General features: G+C 46.7%; 1 protein-coding gene across 1 annotated transcript; it reads right to left on the reverse strand.

Annotated features, from left to right (window-relative positions):
- Positions 1 to 1,786: 1,786 nt before the first annotated feature.
- On the reverse strand, positions 1,787 to 21,901 carry LOC131269626 (dopamine receptor 2). The gene is made up of 4 exons (XM_058272086.1): positions 20,967 to 21,901; positions 20,502 to 20,927; positions 17,097 to 17,181; positions 1,787 to 1,876 (listed from the first exon to the last, which is right to left on the reverse strand). The coding sequence occupies exons 1-4, from the start codon at positions 21,899 to 21,901 to the stop codon at positions 1,787 to 1,789; spliced, it is 1,536 nt and encodes a 511-aa protein (XP_058128069.1).
- Between the last annotated feature and the right edge of the window lie 539 nt (positions 21,902 to 22,440).

The raw sequence follows: 22,440 nt of genomic DNA on the forward strand, positions 1-22,440 counted from the left end.
TTTTGAACTTTCCGAACATCGAAATCGCACGGAAAGCAGGCAACCTTCGGGCGCACTTTAAACGCTATCACTTAACGCTGGGTGGGAAAGCGGGAGGAAGGGAAGGATACAAACCCCATCCTGTGTGTAAAAAGGGTGGTTGCCCGGGGAAAATGGCGGAAAATTAAACCCTGCTACAATCATAAATTGAAAAGCACCACGCGACCAGTGGGACGGTTCACGCAAATCAACGCTTCACAAACGCCGTGAATCATCGTCAAGCCATTGAGCAGGAGTCCGCCAACCCCCTTCCCATCACCCCTTTCCCCCCCCCCCATCCCTCGCTATCACTCTCTTTGGTCGAGAAATCCCACGCCGCGCCGGAAGAGCGCTCACAGGCAGCAAGCAAGCGTTCGGGCGCTCGGGCGGGTTTGGTTCGGTGGCGAATGGTTTTATTTTTAACACCACGGAGCTTTAATGTCTAAACCGCAACACGCTAAGTATGGGAATATTGCATTTCCAGCCGGGGTTTTCGGGCTTTGGCAGCGTCGATTGGAGGCGGTGAATCTCGAAACCCCGCTCGAACGTGGGATATGCCGTGGGTCACGCGGGATTTTCGAGCAATCTGTGCAATTTTAGTCTCTTGTTACACCATCCGCCCCACCCCGCAGCCACCGTCCCCTGGAAGCGCAACAGCCACCGCGCGCACTTGTTTCAAAATCCAATATTTCAATCACCTCCGTAATGAAGGCGTCAGCATTTTAATAAGGTAATGCCCCAGCGGCACCCCGGATGCAACGCCACGGCTCGTTACCGTGCTCCAATGTTTTTGTGTTGGTGTTTTTCTGCTTTTAATTGTTCGCCGGGTTTCTTTTCCCGTTGGTGGAGGCGCCCGGTAGTTGACTCCCTCGAATGGAGGCGCCCGGTACTTGACGGGAGAAATGAACGCAAATGGTGTAGCACATATCCGAAACCGAGGCGGAACCACCGGCACGCAAACGGAAAGCTGATAATTAGGAGGATAACGACCATTCCGTAGCGAATGATTGCCCCGTTGTTTTTGTACCGTTTCGTTTTGTTTCTGTTTCTTTTAATTGGAAAAATAATGAAGAATATTGGTGGAGGGGAGGAAGCGGGGGGGGGGGGGGGGGGGGGGGTGTAGGGGACGATCAGAGGTGCTTGAAGCACAGATACACGCACGAAGGCGGTAAGCCCGAGCACGTACCTTCTAGATAATAACTGAGCAACACCTGTAACGCTAATCCGCTACCATCGGTTTCGATCCTTTTGTTCTTAATGTTTTGTCTTGTGTCTGCGTGTGTGTTTATGCGTCCGAAGAGTAGCACTATCGTTGAAAACACCTTTACACACACGCATACGCATGCACACAGACACAGCACAGTTCAACGAAGTTATTTGTAAAGCAATATGGACTTGATTTAATGAACGTGAAATCGGGCTTCAGTGTAGGGTTCCTTTCCAGGCAGTGATCAGCTATTGTTCGTTCCCCGGTGCCTGTCTAGCTCGTGTACGATCCCCTACCCTTCCACCTCCGTTACCCACTCCATAGGTGGATTTCAGGGTGAAAGCTCGCGCAAAAGGGGGTAATAAAAACGCTGCTGGAAGCACTTGTTGACTTAGCCTCGACTCCTTGGCCCCCGTCCCACCCCTCTGGTGTATGTAGGTTAGTGTGTGTGTGTGTGTTTGTGTCTATTTAGGTGTACATATGTGGGCTGCACGCCGCGCAGTCGATCGCCTCATCGAACAAGTCGAGCGAACGAAACGAAACGAAAACCCACCCGGCACACTAAATGTACGTCTGTTCGCACGAGTTCTGCCGCACTTGCTGTATCCCGTGCAGCGAGCAGGTGGAGTAGCATCGTCTCGAGGCGAATCTCTGCGAAAGAAAAGGAGAAACAGAGAGGAGAGAAGAAGCAGAAAGAGAAAGAGCGCAAACGGGGGCGCACGATATTGGCACGGATATTGTCTGTGGGCGATAGTATTATTGCACACAAACACACTCACACACACACATGCACAGATGCACATGTATGTTGCGAATTGTGCTGCATAAGGTGTGATTTCGCGATATGGCTTTGGTTATTCTTCATCATCACAGGAGGTCTCGAATGCAGGGTGCAAGGAAAAGTGTAACTTTCAAATGCAGCACATCGAGATACACAACTAGAGGTATTGTTTTCGGAAGAAAAAGTACATGGAATAGACTAGATACCAAACACACACAAAGAGATATATAAAAAAGTTAGAAACAGAGAGCGAGACAAAGAGAAAGAGGTACAGAGTGAAAGGAAGGCCAGAGACCGGGCCGAACGAGGGAAGATAATGAAGACACAAGAAGGAGAAAAGCAAGTGAACAGTGGGACAGTCACATATTGGTTCGAGGCACGAGGGACGTGGGGACAAAGAAGAAGTAACACAAAGACACACAACAAACACACAAACGAGCGTGAGGTGCTACGAGGCGAAAATGGGTGGAAAATGGACTTAGCACTTGTCCCGGTTGACTTCGATAGCTGGAAGGTGTAATGGGATATTGATGCGATGTGGGATGTAAAGGGCAAATACAATGCCTCGGGTAGGGGTACGCAAACGAGCCGGGCAGAGATAGAGAGAGAGAGAGTGAATGACAAACTACAATAAACAGCCAACAACCGATCCATTATGCTAACAACCGATCATCCCACGATTATCATGACTTGTAAAAGGCGTAACAGCTTGTTTTGATTTAGTTTTGTCAGCAATAAAAGGAAAATCGTACCTAAAACTGTTTTTTACTAGTTTCTTTTACTAAAACCTCTTGAATATAAACGTTTAATAGATATTCAAATAATTAAGAGTTAAGATATTGAAAATTCAACAAATCTACCAGATTTCATCATGTAAGACAGCTTTTTCAGAAACTTTGACTCGAGTATAATGACCTATATTATATGACATTCACTGTTATTTTCCTCGTTTGCTTCTCTTCCAACAAGAGTTAACTTCTTGCATTATTTACTTTCATGTTTCATCTCATCTTGTAAAGGGTTCCCAGGTTTCTTTTGTTTATGATTTAAATATGTTGATGTTCGATTTAGTGACACGAAGGGCCGACTTGATTATCCGTCTCTGTATATACAGTGTTGTTTACTTTATGGCGCGAAAGAATATCACTGTACGCTCGTTTTGATACACAACGTTCTTCTGATCATTATTATAGTTGCATGACCTTGAATAAAAGGTACACAACCACTCGTTCTAAACCATCCCAAAAATGTACGATGAATGGTAGTGCAACCACGACTGTACCTTTACATCGAAACCCACAACCGTAAATGGTTGTTTTGAAGAGGCGCCTACGTTTCATTGCTCAAAAGCGTGCGGTTAACATGTTCGCAGTGAGTTTTGGCCAAATGTTTCGTGTTCACCTCAAATTTATTGTTGACCTTGGCGGTATGTTACTGTTTCTTTTGTTTTACATTTATATTTGGAAGGCCAGGCCGTATTGCACTTGATGTAATGTTACTGTTTCTATTGTGCAATGTTTTTAACTGCTTGCGCATGGAGACGCCTGGTGTCCCACTCAAAGATGGAGGCGCCTGGTGCCCCAACGCGGCATTCATACGGTTAAATTGTCACAAAATGGCCATTACACACTCAACGTGTTCGTTGTGAAATGTGTTTGAACCTCTGGGAAGCGAAGGTAAACAATGTGTTCATTGCAAACGGCTCCCGATCGCATGGCGCTCGGCTTATCACCATTATCGCAGCCATTTTCCTTCCCCCCCTGCATGCGTCACTGTCGATATCGGCTAACAGAATAACCATACGGTGCGAAGGATGCTGACTGATCTGATTTCAATCGAGATTTGCGTCCCGCAATATCGGATGAACTGATTACGCCACACAAGCCTGCTCGCTTTTCGCGTCCCCCACCCGGACCTTACACCCAACGTGACCTATCTCGACTGAGTGGCAGGGAGAGGGAGAGGAGAAGGGTTTCCATCCTCCCACGGGAGGTGGGAACATAAAATGCAGCAAAATACGCGTGGAAAACCCTTCCACCGTGCCATTAGGAGCGGAGTGAGGAGCAAAAATATCCAATGAAAATAAACGAGCGCACGTCAGGTGCGTGTCAGGGGCGCGTGTCAAATTTCCAGCAAATCCTAGATCACCCGCTGACGGTTGGGCAATTCGATTGCCAAGCGTGCCGTCGACGTTCGAACGGCGCTGGGAAAGCGGGAGAAACAAGCGACGGCGGAACACTCGATGAATGACAAAGCTCACGTGCCAGAATGGCTCGAGGTAATTGCCGCTTGCGGTTTACCACTCGGCGGAAGTCACAAAACGAACAAGATGGTACGCTTTTCCATAGCGATTTATCGTTACCTCCTTTTTCGCTTGTTTTTGTCCGTTCAGTTTCGTTGTTTAACGCTTTGTAATCGATTACTTTCCTTACGGTTTTTATTTTAAAGCATACATCAATCACGATCGGAACAAAGAACACTACTGATAATGGAGCAAGTGAAGCATAGACCAATCAGTAGGGAAAAAATTTTCAAATCCTTACAATACTGTACAAACAGAGAGGTAAAGTTCGAAGCCTGAAAATCAATAGTTGTTTCACAAAACTAGACTAAAGCTTCTCAAATGTCACACTTCAAGTAAAACCTAATGAAGACAAATGAAAACCATAAAATAAGGTGTGTAATCAAAATGGAAAGACCACAATTGTAGGACACATTTCATTATTCGCGTTTAATCAAAATGGGGCGATTATTTTTCACATCAGGTGAATTTATTGAAAATTAGCTTATCATCTTAACTGAACTCAGAATTAGTTGATATGATTGCTTAAAGAACGCAAAATGCGTCATGAAAAGTAGAAAACACACAAAAAACAATGGATAAAACACTAGTGTGTCATAAATTATGCATGAATGTCGTCGGCTGTTGGTGTGTTCGATTGAAAAGTGGAAATGTGCTCACGCGAAGGTTGCTTAAAAATGTATTTTACGCTTGGTTTTTGCTGCTTTGGACCTTGCGTTGTCGACCGGTGATAACGCAACTGGACGCACTGCGGGCATATTTGGCCTCCCGCCATCTCCGGGGGCTTTTTCTCCTCGCCAGTCGTTCCACTCTTCCCGCTTCCCAATCCCAACGCGTTTGTGAAGGTTTGTCAAAAACAAAAAAAAACCCGAAAAGAATAAACTGCTGGAGCAGCCTGGGGTTTGCTGCAGAAGCGACCATAATCCAGCAGCAGCGAGCATACCTCGGTGTGTGTATTAGCATAATATTAAATTCTCCTCCTGGTTCGGGAATGCTCGTCACCAGCGAAGCGGAAGCGGCGACGAACGGGGTTTGGCAAGCGTTTTATTTTTCCCCATCTTGTGCTGCGAGAATGTCAAACTCGATCCCCCCCTCTGTCCGTCCGCTGGCTCCCCTCGTCCGTCCGTTTATTGATCCATCGATTTGTCGCCCGGTTTTTGCGTGTACATTTATTTGTACGTTCACACCGACACACCTGCTGCGTGTCCTGCCAGCACGCAAAGCGCAATAGAGCGCTTCCGAAGTGCATTAAAATATGTATGCGAATATACATATGCGCTCACTCGGGGAGAAACGTCAACAACGAAAGCAAAACATCAACGAGGAAAGGCAGAAAAATGAAATCAAACGAGCATAGACAAAAATTTGTTCGTCGGCCATGACTTCCAGCTTGTTGGAGCCCCCAACAGAGACGGGCGAGGCCTCGCAAAGCCACTGCATTACGGATGTGGTTTTCATGCAACAACCGGTTTGCTGTTTTCTCTCCTTCCCCTGTTGGTTTTTTTACGAGTTCCAGTTTTTATTAGACTCCATCATGTGTCCATCCGTGCGGGGGGTTTTTTTTTGTCTGTTTTGTTTGTTGCGTTCTCTACTTTATCTACCACCTTTTCCCTTTTTCTTTGTTCCTGCCGCTAACTGTTCGGTTCTGCTTTCGGATTCGAACACGTTGACCGTCACGGCCATGAAATTGAGACCGAGCCGCCGGCGGTTAGATTATTCATAAAGACGTAAATAAATAGCAGAGCCCAGGATGCAGATTGAGTAAATGGGCCGAGGAAGGTGGAGGAGGGGGGGGGGGGGGGGGAGGGAATTCAAGGTGCATTCAGGCACGGGATGCATCCGAACTGAATCCCCCAAGGCTCTTGGGAAGACACCACGGTTCCACGGTCAAATACACTAACACACACACATTCATACTCCTGCCATCTGACAGATGCAGCTGCAGTGGTGTATCCCCTCGCCCCTCGCTTCACCGCGAGTAGAAAAAGAAAGCTGGATTCAGCCAAACGAAACCAAGTCACCAACCGAAAGGATGGGTTTTTTTTATTCTCTCTCTTTTTCAATGTAAGCCAGTGGGGGCAGAAAGGGAGGAGGAAACGAGATTGCGGGCAGGGAACTTTCTCCCAACGTTCATTGACGCACACACACGTACATTGACATTCACTATCCGAAAGTGTCCCAACGGAGCACGGGATAAGCGGCGGATGTATTTGCCAACCGGATTCGGCCCGAGAGCATGTGAAAAAAGTGAACGAGAGAGAGAAGAAAAAAGGGTCGGGGGAGGGGGGAATGAAACGAGACAGATCCGGAAACGGTGGCAATGCTGGGGGGGGGGGGGAGGAGAAAGAGAAGGAGGACGGATCCGGATGCAGGTGCATTCGCATTTTGCGGCCAAGCAAAATGAGCCCAACGCTTTTACCTCACAATCCGGAAGTGGTTAGTTGAAGCAGGTTCTTAAGCGACGGAGGGGCGGGGGGGGGGGGGAGAGAGGGTGCAGAGGGTGTTCGTGAGGGAAAAAAGAAATAATCTCACCCATTAAATCTCTTATAGCTCCTTCTTTCCCATCCAGTGAGTGACGGGTGGGGGTGGAAAAAAAAAGTGGGAAACGCTTCAACAGGCAAGTGCATCAGTGGAGGAGATCATGAACAGTTTTCCTCCCCCGCCCCCCTCACACTCACACACGTGGCGCGTAATGTGCATAGAGGAGCATTAATTCCACGGCAAACTAATACCATCCACGGCGCTCACACGCAGCACCAACGGCTTTGGCATATTTCAGTCTCCCGCTTTAACCCTTGAGTGCTCGAGTGGTGTCGAGACTAGTTTGAGAACTGTAAATCATATCATTTAGCCGTGGAAAACCGAAAAACATAAAAAATCGTCTCTAAAATGTATAACTCAAAAGAGTAAACAATCGAATTTATGTAGCATTTTCATTCGTCCACAATTTCTAATCCGTTTCAATGCGCTAGCTTTGATAATGTATTACATATTTTAGCATTTTCATGTATGGAGTTCAGTTTACACTAATAACTCGACCAATACTGAACCGAAATGTTGTTGAAGATTTGTTTGATCACAATTTTTTCTTAAATCGTTTAAATTTTACAATTGAAACTCAGTGTTTCTAACACAACTAAAACAAGCCTGTACACAAGGTGTATCTACCAAAGTTATACAACAAGGTTTATACAACACGGAGAAATCGATGAAATAACAACCATTTTAAAAATGCCGTTGTTGTAACTATTAAATTGAAACATAATACTCAAGCGAAGAGACGAATGAGTTAAACGGTCAAAGTCTCTCTAAGCAAAATAACAACAACATAATACTCAAGTAAAGAGTTAAAACCTTAATACTTTCCTCAATCCCTTCTTCACCAAGCTAGTGTAGTTTATAATTTAGTGATAAACAAAAAGAAAATAAATCATCGATTTGTTTTGATGTTAAACTTAGTTAATGTTAGCTTTATTTTACTTTGTCTCAACAAATTTTCCCTGCAAATGTGTTCTTCCATGCCATCAACTAATGTCAATTGATTTAAATTTGAAACATAAAAACTCGGCAGTGTGACAACCAAATTTTTGTGCCCTTTTATCTATCCACATTTTTGAGCAACTGTAGCTTATCCTTTTTTGGAGCGCTGGTTTTAATGGTTGAAGTTTTAATTTATTTATGCGTTTACGTTAAATTTAGTTCATGTCAGCTTTATATTACTTCAGAGACTCAGTAAATATTCCTAGCACAATGTTTTCTTCCATCCCATCAGCTAACATTCATGTTTTCGTTTTAACTCCTTTTAACGGTATGTTATTTTAAACTCCCCCGATTTGGTGCCCCGAAGGGTTCAGTTTTGACTTCACCGTTCGTGTTCACCGGGTTTTTGCTTGCGGGTTTTTTTTTTCCCTGTTTTGCTTTTCGTTTCTTTTTCTTTCCCGTCTCATCCGCTCATCGCTGACAAGTCCATCCTGCCCATTATTCGCAAATCGGGAAGTTCCCAAGTGGGGGGGTGGGGGTTTTGTGGTGGGTATATATTTTTAGATAAGAAGAGAATATTAGCTAGAAGTTGCTGATACGCGGTGTGCAGGCACACGCACACTAGGGCAAATGTAGAGCGACTGTAGGTGATTTAAGATTTATGCTCCTTCAAGCACCAAAGCTCGCTTTGCAAAACGGTTTGGTTGCTTTGGGTGAATCGTTGAGATGAAAACCAATTCCAACGGTTTGCCAACTTCCAGCATCAACGCTCGGCTGCAATCTCCGCCAGCTGGTGCAAGTGTTTACACCTTTACCGGCGCGTGCCATGAACCTTTGGCGGGCTGAAGTTTGAAATTACATGTCAATCTTGGGCTTACGTCCCGCAGACACCCCGCCGCCCAAACTGTCGCCTGGGGAAAGGGCTCGCCGTGGAACAGCGGGAAGTATCCATCTTTCCCCCCTTTTTTGTTTTCAACCCGCGGGAATGTGCGCGAGGATACCGAGGAAGGAAAAAAAACCGCAAACCACCCAAAAGCGCGAGAAACATAAAGAAAAAACAACCTCGGGGTCGACAAAAAAAAAGGGAACGCTCGAACGCTCGAAAACTGCAAACTCCTTCCGCGTTTCGCATCCGGCAAATGTGGCATCATCAATCAACAACATCCCCGGGAAAATATACCTCCATGCAAAGTTTGTGCGAGCTGCTCGACTCCGGCCCTTCCGCGACAATGGGAAAAGTGGAAAGTGAAAGCAAAGTGCGCTGCCACAGTTCGAACGGAGCATTATTTTCCATCCACAGCCCTTTTTGTTGCTGCTGTTGTTCTTCCTGCTGTGGGGTTATTGTTCTCTCCCGTAGCTTCATTTCCCACTTTGGCGCAGAACGTCCTCACTCGCAGCCAGCTTTCTTCGGGCGTAAAGTTTGCATGCATATTATTCCATAAGCTCACCTACAAAACTCGGAACCACTTTTGCGGAACATCCTCTGCACAGAAGGGAGTGTATCTGTTTGCTATCATCACCATCATCATCACCATCATCATCATCATCATCATCCTCCTCATCAATATTACAACAATGGTCAGTTTAGTGCGCTCCACCGGCGTTCGCCGCATGCGGGTGAGTGTTTGCCTTCGCAAAACTATCCAGGGGATGTGAAAAACCACCTCATTTAATGGACTCTCGTAACCATCCTGTATCATCGACCAGATAATCACGACCGATCCAATTCCCGCAGGATGCCGCAGTGCCACAGATTGATGGTATTTTGCTAGATAAGTTAACTGCTTTTTACGAGTTAGAAAAGAGTATTCCCTGTACGAAAGCGAGCGTTGTGTGACCTGTTTTGCTCCAATTGCATACATTAAGGCGTACAAAGTCTAACAAAAGTGCAAGTTGTTCCCTCATTACCTCGTTACGGTTTCTAGCAGTGATGAGCATAACAACTCTTTTTGGAGATTTGAATCAATCTGAACAATCTTCAACATGATTCGAATCTTTTAGTTGCTCTTTGGTGATTGAATCGTGCAAAGTGACTCACCACAGAGGTCTGAATCCTTAACAAGGATTCGAATCCCAAAAGAGTGAAAGAGTAAGTAAGAGAGTCACTAATCACCACAAAGATTTGAATCCCAAGATCCCAGATTGCAATCTGCAGAGTGTGTTGAATAGTTAGTAGTCGTCACAGAGATTAGAATCCGTGCATGGAATCGAACTCCAATCAGTGATTCAAATCCCAACCGGGCAATTGCATCTCCAAGAGGGATTCGACTCCATCGATCCGAACCAGAATCTTGATCAGGTATCTTAACACTTTGCCGTCCGAAGACCCCATACGGGGTCCAAAAACCGTATCAGTTTTCATCCGATCACATCATTTTGGTGTACTGCCAACGCTGTCAAACGACACCCGCCACATTTTACTGGATGTAAACAAACATTAAATAGAATGTAATAAACTTCGCAGAGCGTTTTCCTGTACATACGTATATTCTAATATAGAAAAAAAAGAAAGTGCATAGACAGGGTGGCAAGATGCGAACAAACTGGGGCAACCACGCCGATCTTAAAGCGTTTTGGCACCATGAATTGTGCGGATGTCGAAGTGTTAAGACATTGTTTTAGAATGGAAAATGCATGTCAAATAAGGAGATATGCATTATTGTACTTTCTCTTGGCGAAAACATCATGAACACACTCTCTTTCTAGTTTATTTACTCTTTTCTTTAGCTTATGTGAGCTTTATCCCTTGTTTGGGATTCCTAATTGGGATTGATTAGCAACCCTTTGACTCACTCACTCACTCTTTTGGAGTAACTCAAAATGGAGTTACAAAAATTGTTGGAGAAGAGTAATATGCATTAGATTAAATTAAGTGCGATTTAGCTCACTTATTCATTCTCACCCAGTACGCACATCACTAGTTTCTGGTTGTTTCACAAACCATTTTAGAAGTCTTATTTATTCTCAACTCATAAATCATTTACAATGAAATGTATGTTTCTTTTTTTTAGTCTTGAGTTTGGAAGTAGAATTGTTGTACTGCTCCTAATCAAGTTCTGTGTGGTTGTAGGAACAATATTTGTTTAATAGAAAAGTATGCCAGTGAATGTGGCAAAAGGTGTGTTTGTATTTCTTATCCAGCCGCTGATCGCTACTATTTACTGCTGTGGTGATGCAATCTATTTCCAAGCAGAAAGCGAATCAGGTTCAACACACCTCTTCCTTCTCCCCTTCCCCCATTTCCGGGAGTGTGGGGTAGAAAACCCCAAAACGGATGGTCATTTAATCAAAACTACCAAAAACCCAACGCACGGGGGGTGCCGGAGGGGGGGGGGGGGGGGGAATATTCTAATCGAGTCGAAACTAACTGCAAAACGCGAACACCGTGCGTGCCCCAGCTGCGTCCACCCGTGCGCCGTCGTCCATCAGTGCCAAGCGGCGCTCGCTCCGTGATTGATCGCGGTTTCTTCCGAGACTTTTCCGGGGCTAGGGCCGAGAAAAGCCACCAGCCGGCTAGAGCGCTCACCCACTTCACCCGCCAAATGGCCAACCGAAGTGGGTGGGTTGCATGTAAGAGAGGGCGGGGAAAAACTTTTCCCATTTCCAGCTCGAAGCTCCAAAGCCGGTCGGATGTTCGAAATCGTCCTCACCGCACACCGTACCATTCCTCACCGCGTGAAAAACTCCAAACCATACGGGAAAATTTGTGGGGTGTATGTTTGTACAAGGATGTGTGTGTGTGACCATTATTGGATAGATAGTTTTGGCAGCGTGGCAAATATGTTTGTTAAATGTTACACTCGCTTCGCCGACCGTAGAAGTTTTTCCCCGCGAGGCGAAGGAAAAGCAGACCGCCGCGAGTTCACGGAGCGATTTCTTGGCGCTTTCTTTTGTCGGGCGGGCGAACGACAACATGTTTCGGGCAAACTGTCAACCTGCTATCCGCGTCCGGCACTCACACAAAAGTCAATCCCTCCCAAAGCAATGTTGGAGCGATTTGTAAAGCTGAGTGCGAGTTTCCCGCGTAACGATGGAATTATACAACAGCACAAATCATCCGTCCGTGTTCGTACACCCATGGTTTCTCTGCCCCACATTTATCTTTTACAAACCACCCATTCCTCCCCCCCCCCCCCCCACCCCCCTCCTGTGGGGGGGAAATAGGAAAAGATAGCATTATTGATAAAAACAAAACAAAAACGGAACAACCATAGGCAGATTCGTACAAACGAATCTAAATATCCTGCCCGCTGCAAAAGCACCCGGGTTCGATGAAAATGAAACCCCCTTCGTGTGCTTGGTCACAACTCCCCCCCCCTCCCCCTCCCTCCCACCCCCCGCGACCATGGTTCACCGTGAGAGGCGGCAAAATAAAAGCCATTTCCGGCTCGTTTTATTCAAGATTTCACCTCGCTTCGGCACTTAATCGGAGTTAGCTCGGTCGCGCACCGGCTGCTGCTACCGTTCTCTCACCGGATGCCTTTTAATTGCTTTTCCCTTATTTATTCATTTCCTGCCACCGCTTCCAACCGGGTGGAAACGGGTGGGCAGGTAAACGGACAATCCGCGCCGAGGGCCGCGGAGGAAACTAATTGCAGTTCAATTGCACACGGGCAGGTCGCGATTGTGGATGGCAATACAAATACCGGGCAATGGTGGAAGCGCCAGCAAACAGCCTGAGGTTTTTTCTCTTTTTTTGCCGCAGGTCAGTTTCCACTTCCGGTGGTTGCATACGTCGATGATGTATCAGACGGAGGATATCAGGCGGGGCGAGAATTCTATCTCGATTTGGATGCAACACGGTGCTTGTTTCGCGTTTGGTGTGAACCGAAAGTATAAACATTAGGGCAAACTGGAGCAGAATCAGTCAGTTACATTTTGACGGATGCAACAGGAAAAAAACAATGAAATCGTCTGATCGTTTTGTGTCAAAAGATTTTGTTTACTTCCATTTGCTAAATCCATACGGCGAAGAAGCAAAAGATAAGCAACAAGTAAAAACGTCTCTGACAACTCTTATTTTATCAAGTTCAAACAGCAAAGTACTCAGGACGAACCCAAAACTGATTCCATTTTACTTTTTTAACAAGTTTCACTTGCTCTTTAGTGGTATAACTACAACACACTTCTTGTTCTAAAAGCTTTTCTTATTTATTTAATAGCTTTAAAACCTATTAGTTTTGTAATGAAAAGAGTTAAAATCATTTCGATTTTCGATTTTTATTTTGCTTCTCTTTTGTTCAAAATGATAACCCTTCATTACTTACAAATGAAATCGTGTTTTCCGTTTAACACGTTGACTGCCATGGTTATCAGTTTTGATAGCCAGCTGTCATTAGTTCTGAAAAGTTTTTGTCCCATAAATAAATGAAAATGTAACTTAAAAATTATAGGAGTATTTAATATCAATTCTTTGTGAAGCTAAATGTTTGTTTAGCCATCAAAAACTGTCGGTTTATTAAATGTTATAAACGAATTGTATTAAAAAAGATTGTACTAAAAAGTGTGCTAAAAACACTTGGCAGTCAACGTGTTAACAGTGAGTTTGTTTTTATTTGGAGCATATTTAAGGTGCCTCCGAAATATTACAAATGGCCAACAAGTTACGATAAATAAGCGGTAAACTATATCAGTGACTCTTTTCTTTTTGTCTAACGTTCTCCACCCAGTGCTCTCGCATGACACTACCCCACTTCACTCTACAGCATAACATTTCCCACCGATCATGTTCTGCTTGGCAACCGGGGACCTATTAATTATCTCTTCCCATTCCTTGTTGATTGTTTAGTTTTTCAGTTTTCGATTGATCTCGGGTAATGATACGGGAAAGCCTTAAGGGCATCGCCTCCGAACACCACGAACCAGCTGTTTGATTTTGAATACCAAGAAGAGGGTCCAGAGTTTACTCGTGTTGACCTCAGCACTTCCTTTAATCTTTAAAGCGAATAATAATCAGAAAAATGGCGGTGAAATTACTGTACTACACTCCTCATTCGCCGAAGCTCTACCCGTAGGCCACGATGGAGGCGCCCAGTACCAAGTCACGATGGAGGCGCCCAGTAGGTGGTAGACCTTATACTTCCCACATGAAGTATTAATTATGTTCCAATGTCGATTCTCAGAAAACTGGCTGCAAACTAGAATAATGAACACTAATAATTGTTATAACCAAAATTTCAAGAAATCTGGGCTGTGATAAACTCTAACTCATCCTATTTGTTTTGAGATAACAAATTTCCCTTTATGCCTACCGAAAGTTGTCTTTTCCAATGTGTTTCAATTAATTCCTCTGTTCCAAGGTTTAAACCTAGTTAATAAATAACTGACTTTTAGGGGTAGAAAACTGGTGTAACTTAAAACAGCAAACAATGTTGAACTCCTGCAGTACATCCTGCAGGAAAGAGAAAAATGCAACGCACCTATTTAACCTGATTTAGAATGTACCAAAGTGTCTAAAATAGGACCAAGCAAAAAAATGTTTCATTTTACTGTTGAATATATTTTTGAATGCAAATTGAAGGGGGGCATTTTTTCATTTTTCATTTCTTTACAGCGTTTAGTTAACTCCTTGCGCAATAAAAACCACACAGTGGGCGAAAGATTAATGGTGCAATTATTTGCAGGCGTGAGATGCAACAAGAATCTGTGCCAACGTCGGCTTGTTTTGAAGCTGTTGATTGCTGGTAGAATGTGAAATTCATACGCAACATGAGCAGTGTGGGATCTTTGATGCAGCCTTAGGAATGTCTCTTGCCCCCCCCCCCCCCCCCCCCCCCCCCCCCCCCCCCCCGTCAACCTGTTGCCGTGAATTAAAAACACATTAAAAGGCTTCTTCCCAATACCGGGGAATAAATGGGAACAATCACACGTCACCGGTTTGCTTCTTCTCGTGTGTGTGTGTGTGTGTGTGTCTCTTCGGTCAAATAGTACCCGAACCGACGAACAGGGGGGTATTCGGCTGGAACTGCCGGAAATCATATTCTTCCAAACTTTCCCCATCTTGTTAACGAGTGGCTCGTGACCGGGGCATAAAAAGGGACATATTCCTGTGTGCGTAGAGGGCCGGAGATAACGGGAAGGTGTGGGTCTGGCTGTGGTTTCGACGCTACTAGGGACGACGGAAGCACCTACCCCCATACACACACACATAGACACGGCCCAAGCCAGCCGGAAGCGCACACACATTCGGGCACGTGCGGTCCTTTGTTTAACCCGAGTGAAAGTGTTCCCGTGCGTGAGTGTGTGTGTGTGTGTGTGTGTGTGTATGCGAGTTCCCCCGCCCGCCAGGCAGGAGTGCTCGTAAATCGACACAGTGTGAATGGATGAAAGGTCATTGTGATAACAAATGAGTGCAATCATCAATCATAGCGCTTCTGGCACATGGTTTTTCTTTTCTGCCTCTCGCATTTGGCGCGGGACCTTCTTTGCCGCGCTCCGGGGTTTTGCACCTATTTTTCCCACTTTTACCCTCTCGACCCTCCCACTCGTCAATATGGTTTTCCTTCCGTTCGACTTTTCCACTTTGTTCATCGGCCGGCGCGTGCTTGTCTTGTCCAAGCCTTGCGGCTTCCGCTCTCTCTCTATATATATATATATACCTTGGATGGGTTTTCCCCCTCGTCGTTTCCTATTGTGCAACCAAACCCTCTCACTCACAGCACATATCATTCTTTCTTTCTTTCTTTTTTTTTCTTCTTTCGTTTTGGTCCTTCTTCCGCTTTCTATCACTCCTTCACTCCTTCGTCGTTAGTTGCTGTTGATTGGTTCAGGTTTTTTTTTTACGCAACAGATCGTGATGCCTCAAGACACACATCTAGACACACACACACCCACTTGGAGAAGATTGAGGCTAAACTCACGCACGGAATATGGACGAGTTTTCCCGCTCTCAATGCGCAAGGATTCCAATGGTTCTCTTTCTTTTTTTTTTAATGATCCACTTCGGGCGAATCCATTGTGAGGGTGATTGTCATCAGCTGAACCTCCCCAAACCACAACAATCCACCCCAAGATTTGTGTGGTTGCCTGACTACTCCACCCTCTCAGAACGAACCAGTTTGCCGGAATTTCCGGTTCCGTTGGAGGGGGGAGAGAGGGGGGGGGAGGTGCAAAGAGGAGGACGCAAGGGCAGGGCAAAGTCATGTCAATAGCTGTGTGACAGGCCGGATTGCGGGCGGCCCAAAAATTAGCCCGACGCCGCTTAAAAAGGATGGACCGGGCCATTAAAGGCGAGACACCTCGTCCTTCCGAAGCGGTGACGTTGGGAGAAGTAAGGGGGGGGGGAGGAGTGGGGCGAAAATAGGACCGTAAGCAGACGGACAGATTGCGGTACTACCGTTGCGGGCAACCGGTGGTGAACGGTGTGGTGAAAAATGGACGAGCGTAAGGATGACAGCCTCGGGGCCTCGGAAGCGATAATAGCACCGAGACACGGCAACGACGGATGAAAAATGTGCAGTGTTATTGTTGAATCACAGTAATTAACACCAGCCAGAACGGAAGACAATCGCAAGAGCCGAACCGTCCGATTCGTGACATAAATCCGTTGATCCCGCCCAGCGGAAACGCCCGAAGACGGATTGCGCGCCACATTTACGGGCATTTTCCGGCTGCTTGCGGCGCGTTTCGTGCTCGCCATTTCTTTTCAGAAGTTAAAAAATGTAAGAGAAAAAAGTAAAAGTACAAACGATGCAGATACAATTAAGAAAGATAGATAAACATTAGGTTAAATAGAAACATGACGGTGAAGTAAACAAGCCAACAGGATAATGGAAGCTCGCAAAGAAGGCGATCAGGGAGAATGATAGAGCAAAACCTCATCTTATCCTCTTTCACTATTTCACTTATTATATTCTATTTTTAACCAACAATACACTTGTCCGTTGCTGTACGAGAGTGTTATACTTTTTTTTACGTTGGCTTTCAACTTTCCGCTCCTCATCCTAGCGAAAACAACCACACACACACACACACACACACACACGGCTGGAAAACGCACATACAATCGGAAAGGGGTTCGCAGGTATTGGAAACATACGCACACGAACACACACACACACACATATTCAATACGGTCAACGGACAGAAAGGAAAACAGCCATGAAAAATAAATCAGTAAATATAGATTTATATATTTTAGATGAATAATACACACGAATGCTGGAAAAGGAGTGGTAGCAGGTGTGCGCGCGTAGGTTTTACTAGATGCTACGACACGGTGGGAAGGATAAAAATGTGTGAGAGATAGAGTAAGGGGGTATCGGGGGAGTAGAGGAAGGGGAGATAGGGGGTTTATTGTTCGTATTTACCTGCGACGCTTTCGAGCGCATGGTCGGCTGATACTTGCGTCTTATCTTCCTCGGACAGCACACGCACAGGATACGTACGAAAGCCCTGCAAAACGAAAACGGTGGGATTTTTTTAGTTCTCGAATGGTACTCGCCTGAAGAAAAAAACAATCGACCTGCAACGATCGAATATCGAATAACACGGGGAAAGCAAAACAACAGCACAACATCTGCAAAGTGACAGTACGCAGTTGACAGTACGCGTTTTTCATTAGAAAAAAAAACTTCCTGCCATCTTCCGCTCCCGTAGATTAGGAGCCGGTATGTTACCATGTAGAGAAATGTGGGGCAAAATGTCGCAAAAGTGTCGGAGGGGAGAATGCTCCTTAACGTGTTTACCAAAATTATACAATTTGTTTACTAAGGTGTTTTTATTTCAAAACTCATATGAAAATATGTTTAGCATGTTGACTGCCATGGCTATCATTTTTTAAAAGCCAGCTGTCATTAGTTCTAAAAAGTTTTTGCCCCATAAATGTATGAAAATGCAAGATGAAAATTATAGTATTATTTAATATCATTTCTTTGGGAAGCTAAGTTTTTGCTTAACCTATGAAACCATCGGTTTAACAAATGTTATAGACAAATTTTATTAGAAAAGATTATACTAAGAAACTGTGCTAAAAACGCTTGGCAGTAAACGTGTTAGAGAGAAAACAAGATGAAACAAATTAAGCACGGAATCAAGTACGTTTGGCTACCATTTTTCATAGTAAGGATTGCGAAAGTCCGACCGAGCTTTTATTTAGTAACACTTCTGGTTCAGCATCTGTCAAAATCCCTTGCAAAAAGTAAACAAGATACTGGAAAAAGCGAGAAAAGGACCTGCTGCGATCCGTCGAGAATGTAGGTGGATTGTTGTTTACTTTTTGTTTGGCATTTTGACAGCTCACGTAAAAAAAAACTGAGCTCACTGATCGCGTCGTTATCTCATCAAATATCGGTTCATTCTAGCAAGTGCGCTACTTTGTCACAACGCTGCGCTACAGGCCATCGATCCCTGAACGCTGTTGCCTGTCGGTAAGGGGGGTTTCTAGCAGCCGGTGGAGATGCGTATCTCGCCGTTGGCATCCAAAACTAGTACAGCGCAATACAACGGACAATAACACGGGCGATATGACGTGGTAGTAAAACGCAGCACCGATTCAGCTGCCGACGGAGGCAGTAAAATTTACATATATATATTTTATTGTGCGATACATATATATATTTTATTGTTAACTTTCCCTCTGCCTCTGCTAACCGTTTGTGTGTCATCGTGCGCTCGTAATTTTTTTTACGGCTTGTTCGGCGATTTGCTCCACAAAGGATGCTTAAACGCAACCCACACCAGAGCAATCCAGAGCGAGAGCTAATTACACGCGCCACTGCACCGAGCCAGCCATGGCGTTCCTTTCCCCACACTACTGGAAGGTTCGGAACAGTGTTGCGACCTGTTAGAAACTTTAATTACACCAGGCACCGGGTGGCTATTAATGCGCTCGCTGCATTCACCCTCTGTGCGCTTCCGGATCGTTATAAATATTCTATTTCCCTCCCGAAGCAGAGAGAGACGAGGCAGTCGCGCGGCGTTTTGCACGCCTTTGTACGAGACTGTGACGACGGGAGGAACATGAATAAATTAGGTTCGATACATCGCACCCTCGCGAGGGCCTACCACCTGATACGGGAGAATGGAAGCGAATCGCGGGGCGGATTATCGACACGGATTGATTAGTCCCTACAGCGCCGTTCCGTTCCAGTTCCGGAGCGGATCCTCGGGTGGATGATTGATCGTGAGGCGGCTGCGGGACGTGATGTCAGCCGAGCGAGAACTCACCGAGTGACAAAACAGTCACACACGTCGCCATTTGGAAAGCCATTCGTGTGGCATTGCTGCGATGCAAGAAAGCGCATCAAATCGAACGAAACAGATTGGCAGGCAGGGAGCGCAGGGTGAGAGAAGGTGTTCTATCTTTGCACACTCGGTTGACCACTGAGCTGTACGTACAGTTCCGGTTCGCATCGGCAATCAACACCGCGTGCCATTGCAGAATATCTTCTCCGACATTCGCAATCTTTTTACTTGCTCCCGAACCGACTAGAATAAGACGTTTTTCACCCTCTCTCTCTCTCTCTGTCTCTCAAAGCTCCCTGTACCCGAAAGCTGTTTGCTTTGGCAGCCATCACGACGGAAGTTGGTCGCTGTCAGATACCGGAGAGGGGGGTCCGTCTATTTCTATTTTATTGCGGTTACGACCGGCGTGCAGGGGCATTAATGCTCGGAAGATGAGTACGTGACATATCGTTTAATTGCACCGCCACCGGTGGAAGGCACTGAACAGGCGCGTCACTTGCAGCTGCACGGGGTTGCGTTCGGTTCTTTAGCTATATATAAATATCGCCACACTCGACACCTCGCGGTGCGCCACGAACCGTTTAACCCGTACGTTTCCTTTCGCTCGTCGCTCCATCGTCCTCTCGCTCTCTCTCTGCTCAAGGAGCTGCCGATCACGGAACCATACAGCGCATTCTTGCGTGCAATCTGCCATTCGGATGAAATTTATATCCCTTACGCTTGGCGATTCCTGAAGGAACGATACGATGCCGGGTTGTGCGATGGTGTCCAACAAGCAGGCCGCTATGGCGTCTTCGCTGTTCCCTTGCACGAGGATCAGAAATCAGCTGGACGACGGTGTCCAACATTTAGTCTTATGTGCGACATTCCAGGACTTGGTTGGGTGAAATTCCTTCATTCGATCCGGCTCCCCGGTCGAGCGCTGGAAAAGGGAATTCCTTCAAAGTGATATTCACTACCCGGCATGGCGCAGCAGGAGACATAAAATATATTCTCACAAATAAATTCATAGCTCGGCAGGATCTCAGGAGTGGTGCGCTTTGAGATGAGAAAACTCCCAAAATCCGAAAGCAGTGTAGATGATTTACTCCTAGCCAGAGATTAGATCCGATAAGAGGAGTCAATCCGCAATTGTACTCCAACCATCCGTATAAGTATCAGGCATGCTTGAAAGCATGTTGGATCAGATCAGATTGGAGATGGGTTATACGACTAAATGGTTTAGAGGGTTGCTGCTCTTAAAAGCTGGAAAGTAGTTCAGAGAGTAAGTAGCTCTTCCTTCTTCTAATCACTGACTTGCAGACTTGATACATAAGAATTCTGAGTCCTTTAGAGTACGAATACATCATAGGAAGCTCTTCTTTCTGCTCATAACTAATGCAGACATGAGATACCTAACCTTAAATAGTCCGCAAACACTTCCCTTCAGGATGAATGGGTCATTTGCGCTCATATTTTCGGATCAGATCAGATCATATAAGGTAGAGAGTAGATCAGATCACTGGAAGCTCTTCCTTCTGCTCACTCACCTTCGAAAGTCGCGACTCCAGCAGGCGTAGATGACCGGGTTCATGCTGGAGTTGATCCAGCCGAGCCAGGTGACGACGGCGGACACGATCTCCTCGTGCGCGATGCAGTGCATGCAGAACCCGGACAGCAGGTTGACGACGAAGAACGGCAGCCAGCAAACGATGAACACGCCCATCACGATGCCGAGCGTCTTGGCGGCCTTCTTCTCCTTGGCGAACTTGGCCAGCTTGCGCGACAGCGAGAAGTTCTTGCCCATGTGCGTCCGGTGCCGTCCGCCGAGCCCGTTGTTCTGCAGCGCCGACAGCGGCTCGTCGTCCGGATCTTCCGGCGTGGAGTTGGCCGTATGCTGTTGCTGGTGCTGTTGCTGCTGCTGCTGCTGCTGCTGCTGCTGCTGCTGATGGAGCTGGGACTGATGAGGCTGCTGGCTGCCACCGCCGCTGTTCCCACCGATCGGGGATTGCTGCTGAGGCTGTTTGTCTAGCTGTAGCTGCTGCTGCTGCTGCTGCTCGATCGCGGCAGATGGTAGCAATCGAGGGTGATTCGGGCGTTCGCGCGTGGTCCCGCCTCGGTGGATGCGCAGGGTGAGCTGCAGCTCGCCGGACGCCATCAGCACCTGCTTGGTGCCGAGCTTGAGCGACCGGGTCTGGATGGCGGCGGCCCGGTAGATGCGACAGTAGGTGAACACCATCACCAGCAGCGGCAGGTAGAAGGAGATGGTCGACGAGAACACCAGATAGCCGAGGTGTTCGGTGAACGTGCACTTGAACGGGGGCATGTCGCCCTCGCGGGCCGCCCTCCACCAGACGATCGCCGGGAAGCTGATGGCGCTCGAGCAGATCCAGACGGCCGCGATCAGCGCCACCGCCTTCCGGCGCGTCATCTTCATGGGGTAGGAGAACGGATCGGTGATCGCCCAGTACCGGTCGAGCGAGATCACGCACAGATTCAGGATGGAGGCGGTGCTGAAGAGCACGTCCAGCGAGCGCCAGATGTCGCACCAGTCGGTGCCGAAGAACCAGGTGTTCTGCAGCACCTCGTACAGCGCGGAGAACGGCATCACCACCAGCCCCACCAGGCAGTCGGCCACCGCGAGGCTCGTGACGAAGTAGTTGGTGGCCGTGTGCAGGTACCGCTCGCGGATCACCGCCAGGATCACCAGCGAGTTGCCGAACACGGTCGCGAACGAGAAGAGAAACAGGAACGCCAGCAGACCGGCCCGGTCGTTCGGCAGCGACTCCAGGTAGTTGGAGAAGTTCGGCTCGGTGGTGCAGCAGTTGACCGCCAGCGTCACCGTGCCGGTGGCGACGACGCCCTCGCTAGAGACATTGTAGAAGGTGAGATTCGACAGCCCAATCAATTGCGACAACTCCCAGTACAGCTCGCTTGCATTATTCATCATTCGCCCCCGATGTACTGTTCGATCTCGAGCTCCTCTGCAGCCTGCACACTTTAGCTGGAACCGAAAGGGGGAAACAGAAGCGAAGGAGAGATTTAGCAGGCATCAGGCGGAACTAAGAACTACATCAGAAGAGGTCGAAAGGAGGGCGTCAAGGTTTCATTTGGAGATGAATGATACTCAAAACTAGGTTCAGACTATACTATGTACATACTGCCACAGGTACTATGAACCGAACCTGCACGATATACACAGAGAGAGGAAGAGCACACTGTTTCACAGAGTGATCGTGAAGGATAGACAGAAATATACTGTGGTACGTTTTGATACTCACCGAATGAGTCGGTTACTCTTGCAGCTCGTCCTCGTAAGCGTTCCACTTCCCTGATAGCGACCGACTGGTCTCACAAGTTCACTGCAGCACCTGTGTGCCATCTAGCGTCCGTTGGGGCTACCGGTTCAATTCCACTCCACTAAAATACACTCTTCTCTTCCATCCTCGGTAAACCCGGCGCTGCCTGCTTTTTGGGAAACAATTTGGC

This window comes from Anopheles coustani, chromosome X (genome assembly GCF_943734705.1).
Source record: "Anopheles coustani chromosome X, idAnoCousDA_361_x.2, whole genome shotgun sequence".
Classification (NCBI taxonomy): Eukaryota; Metazoa; Arthropoda; class Insecta; order Diptera; family Culicidae; genus Anopheles; species Anopheles coustani.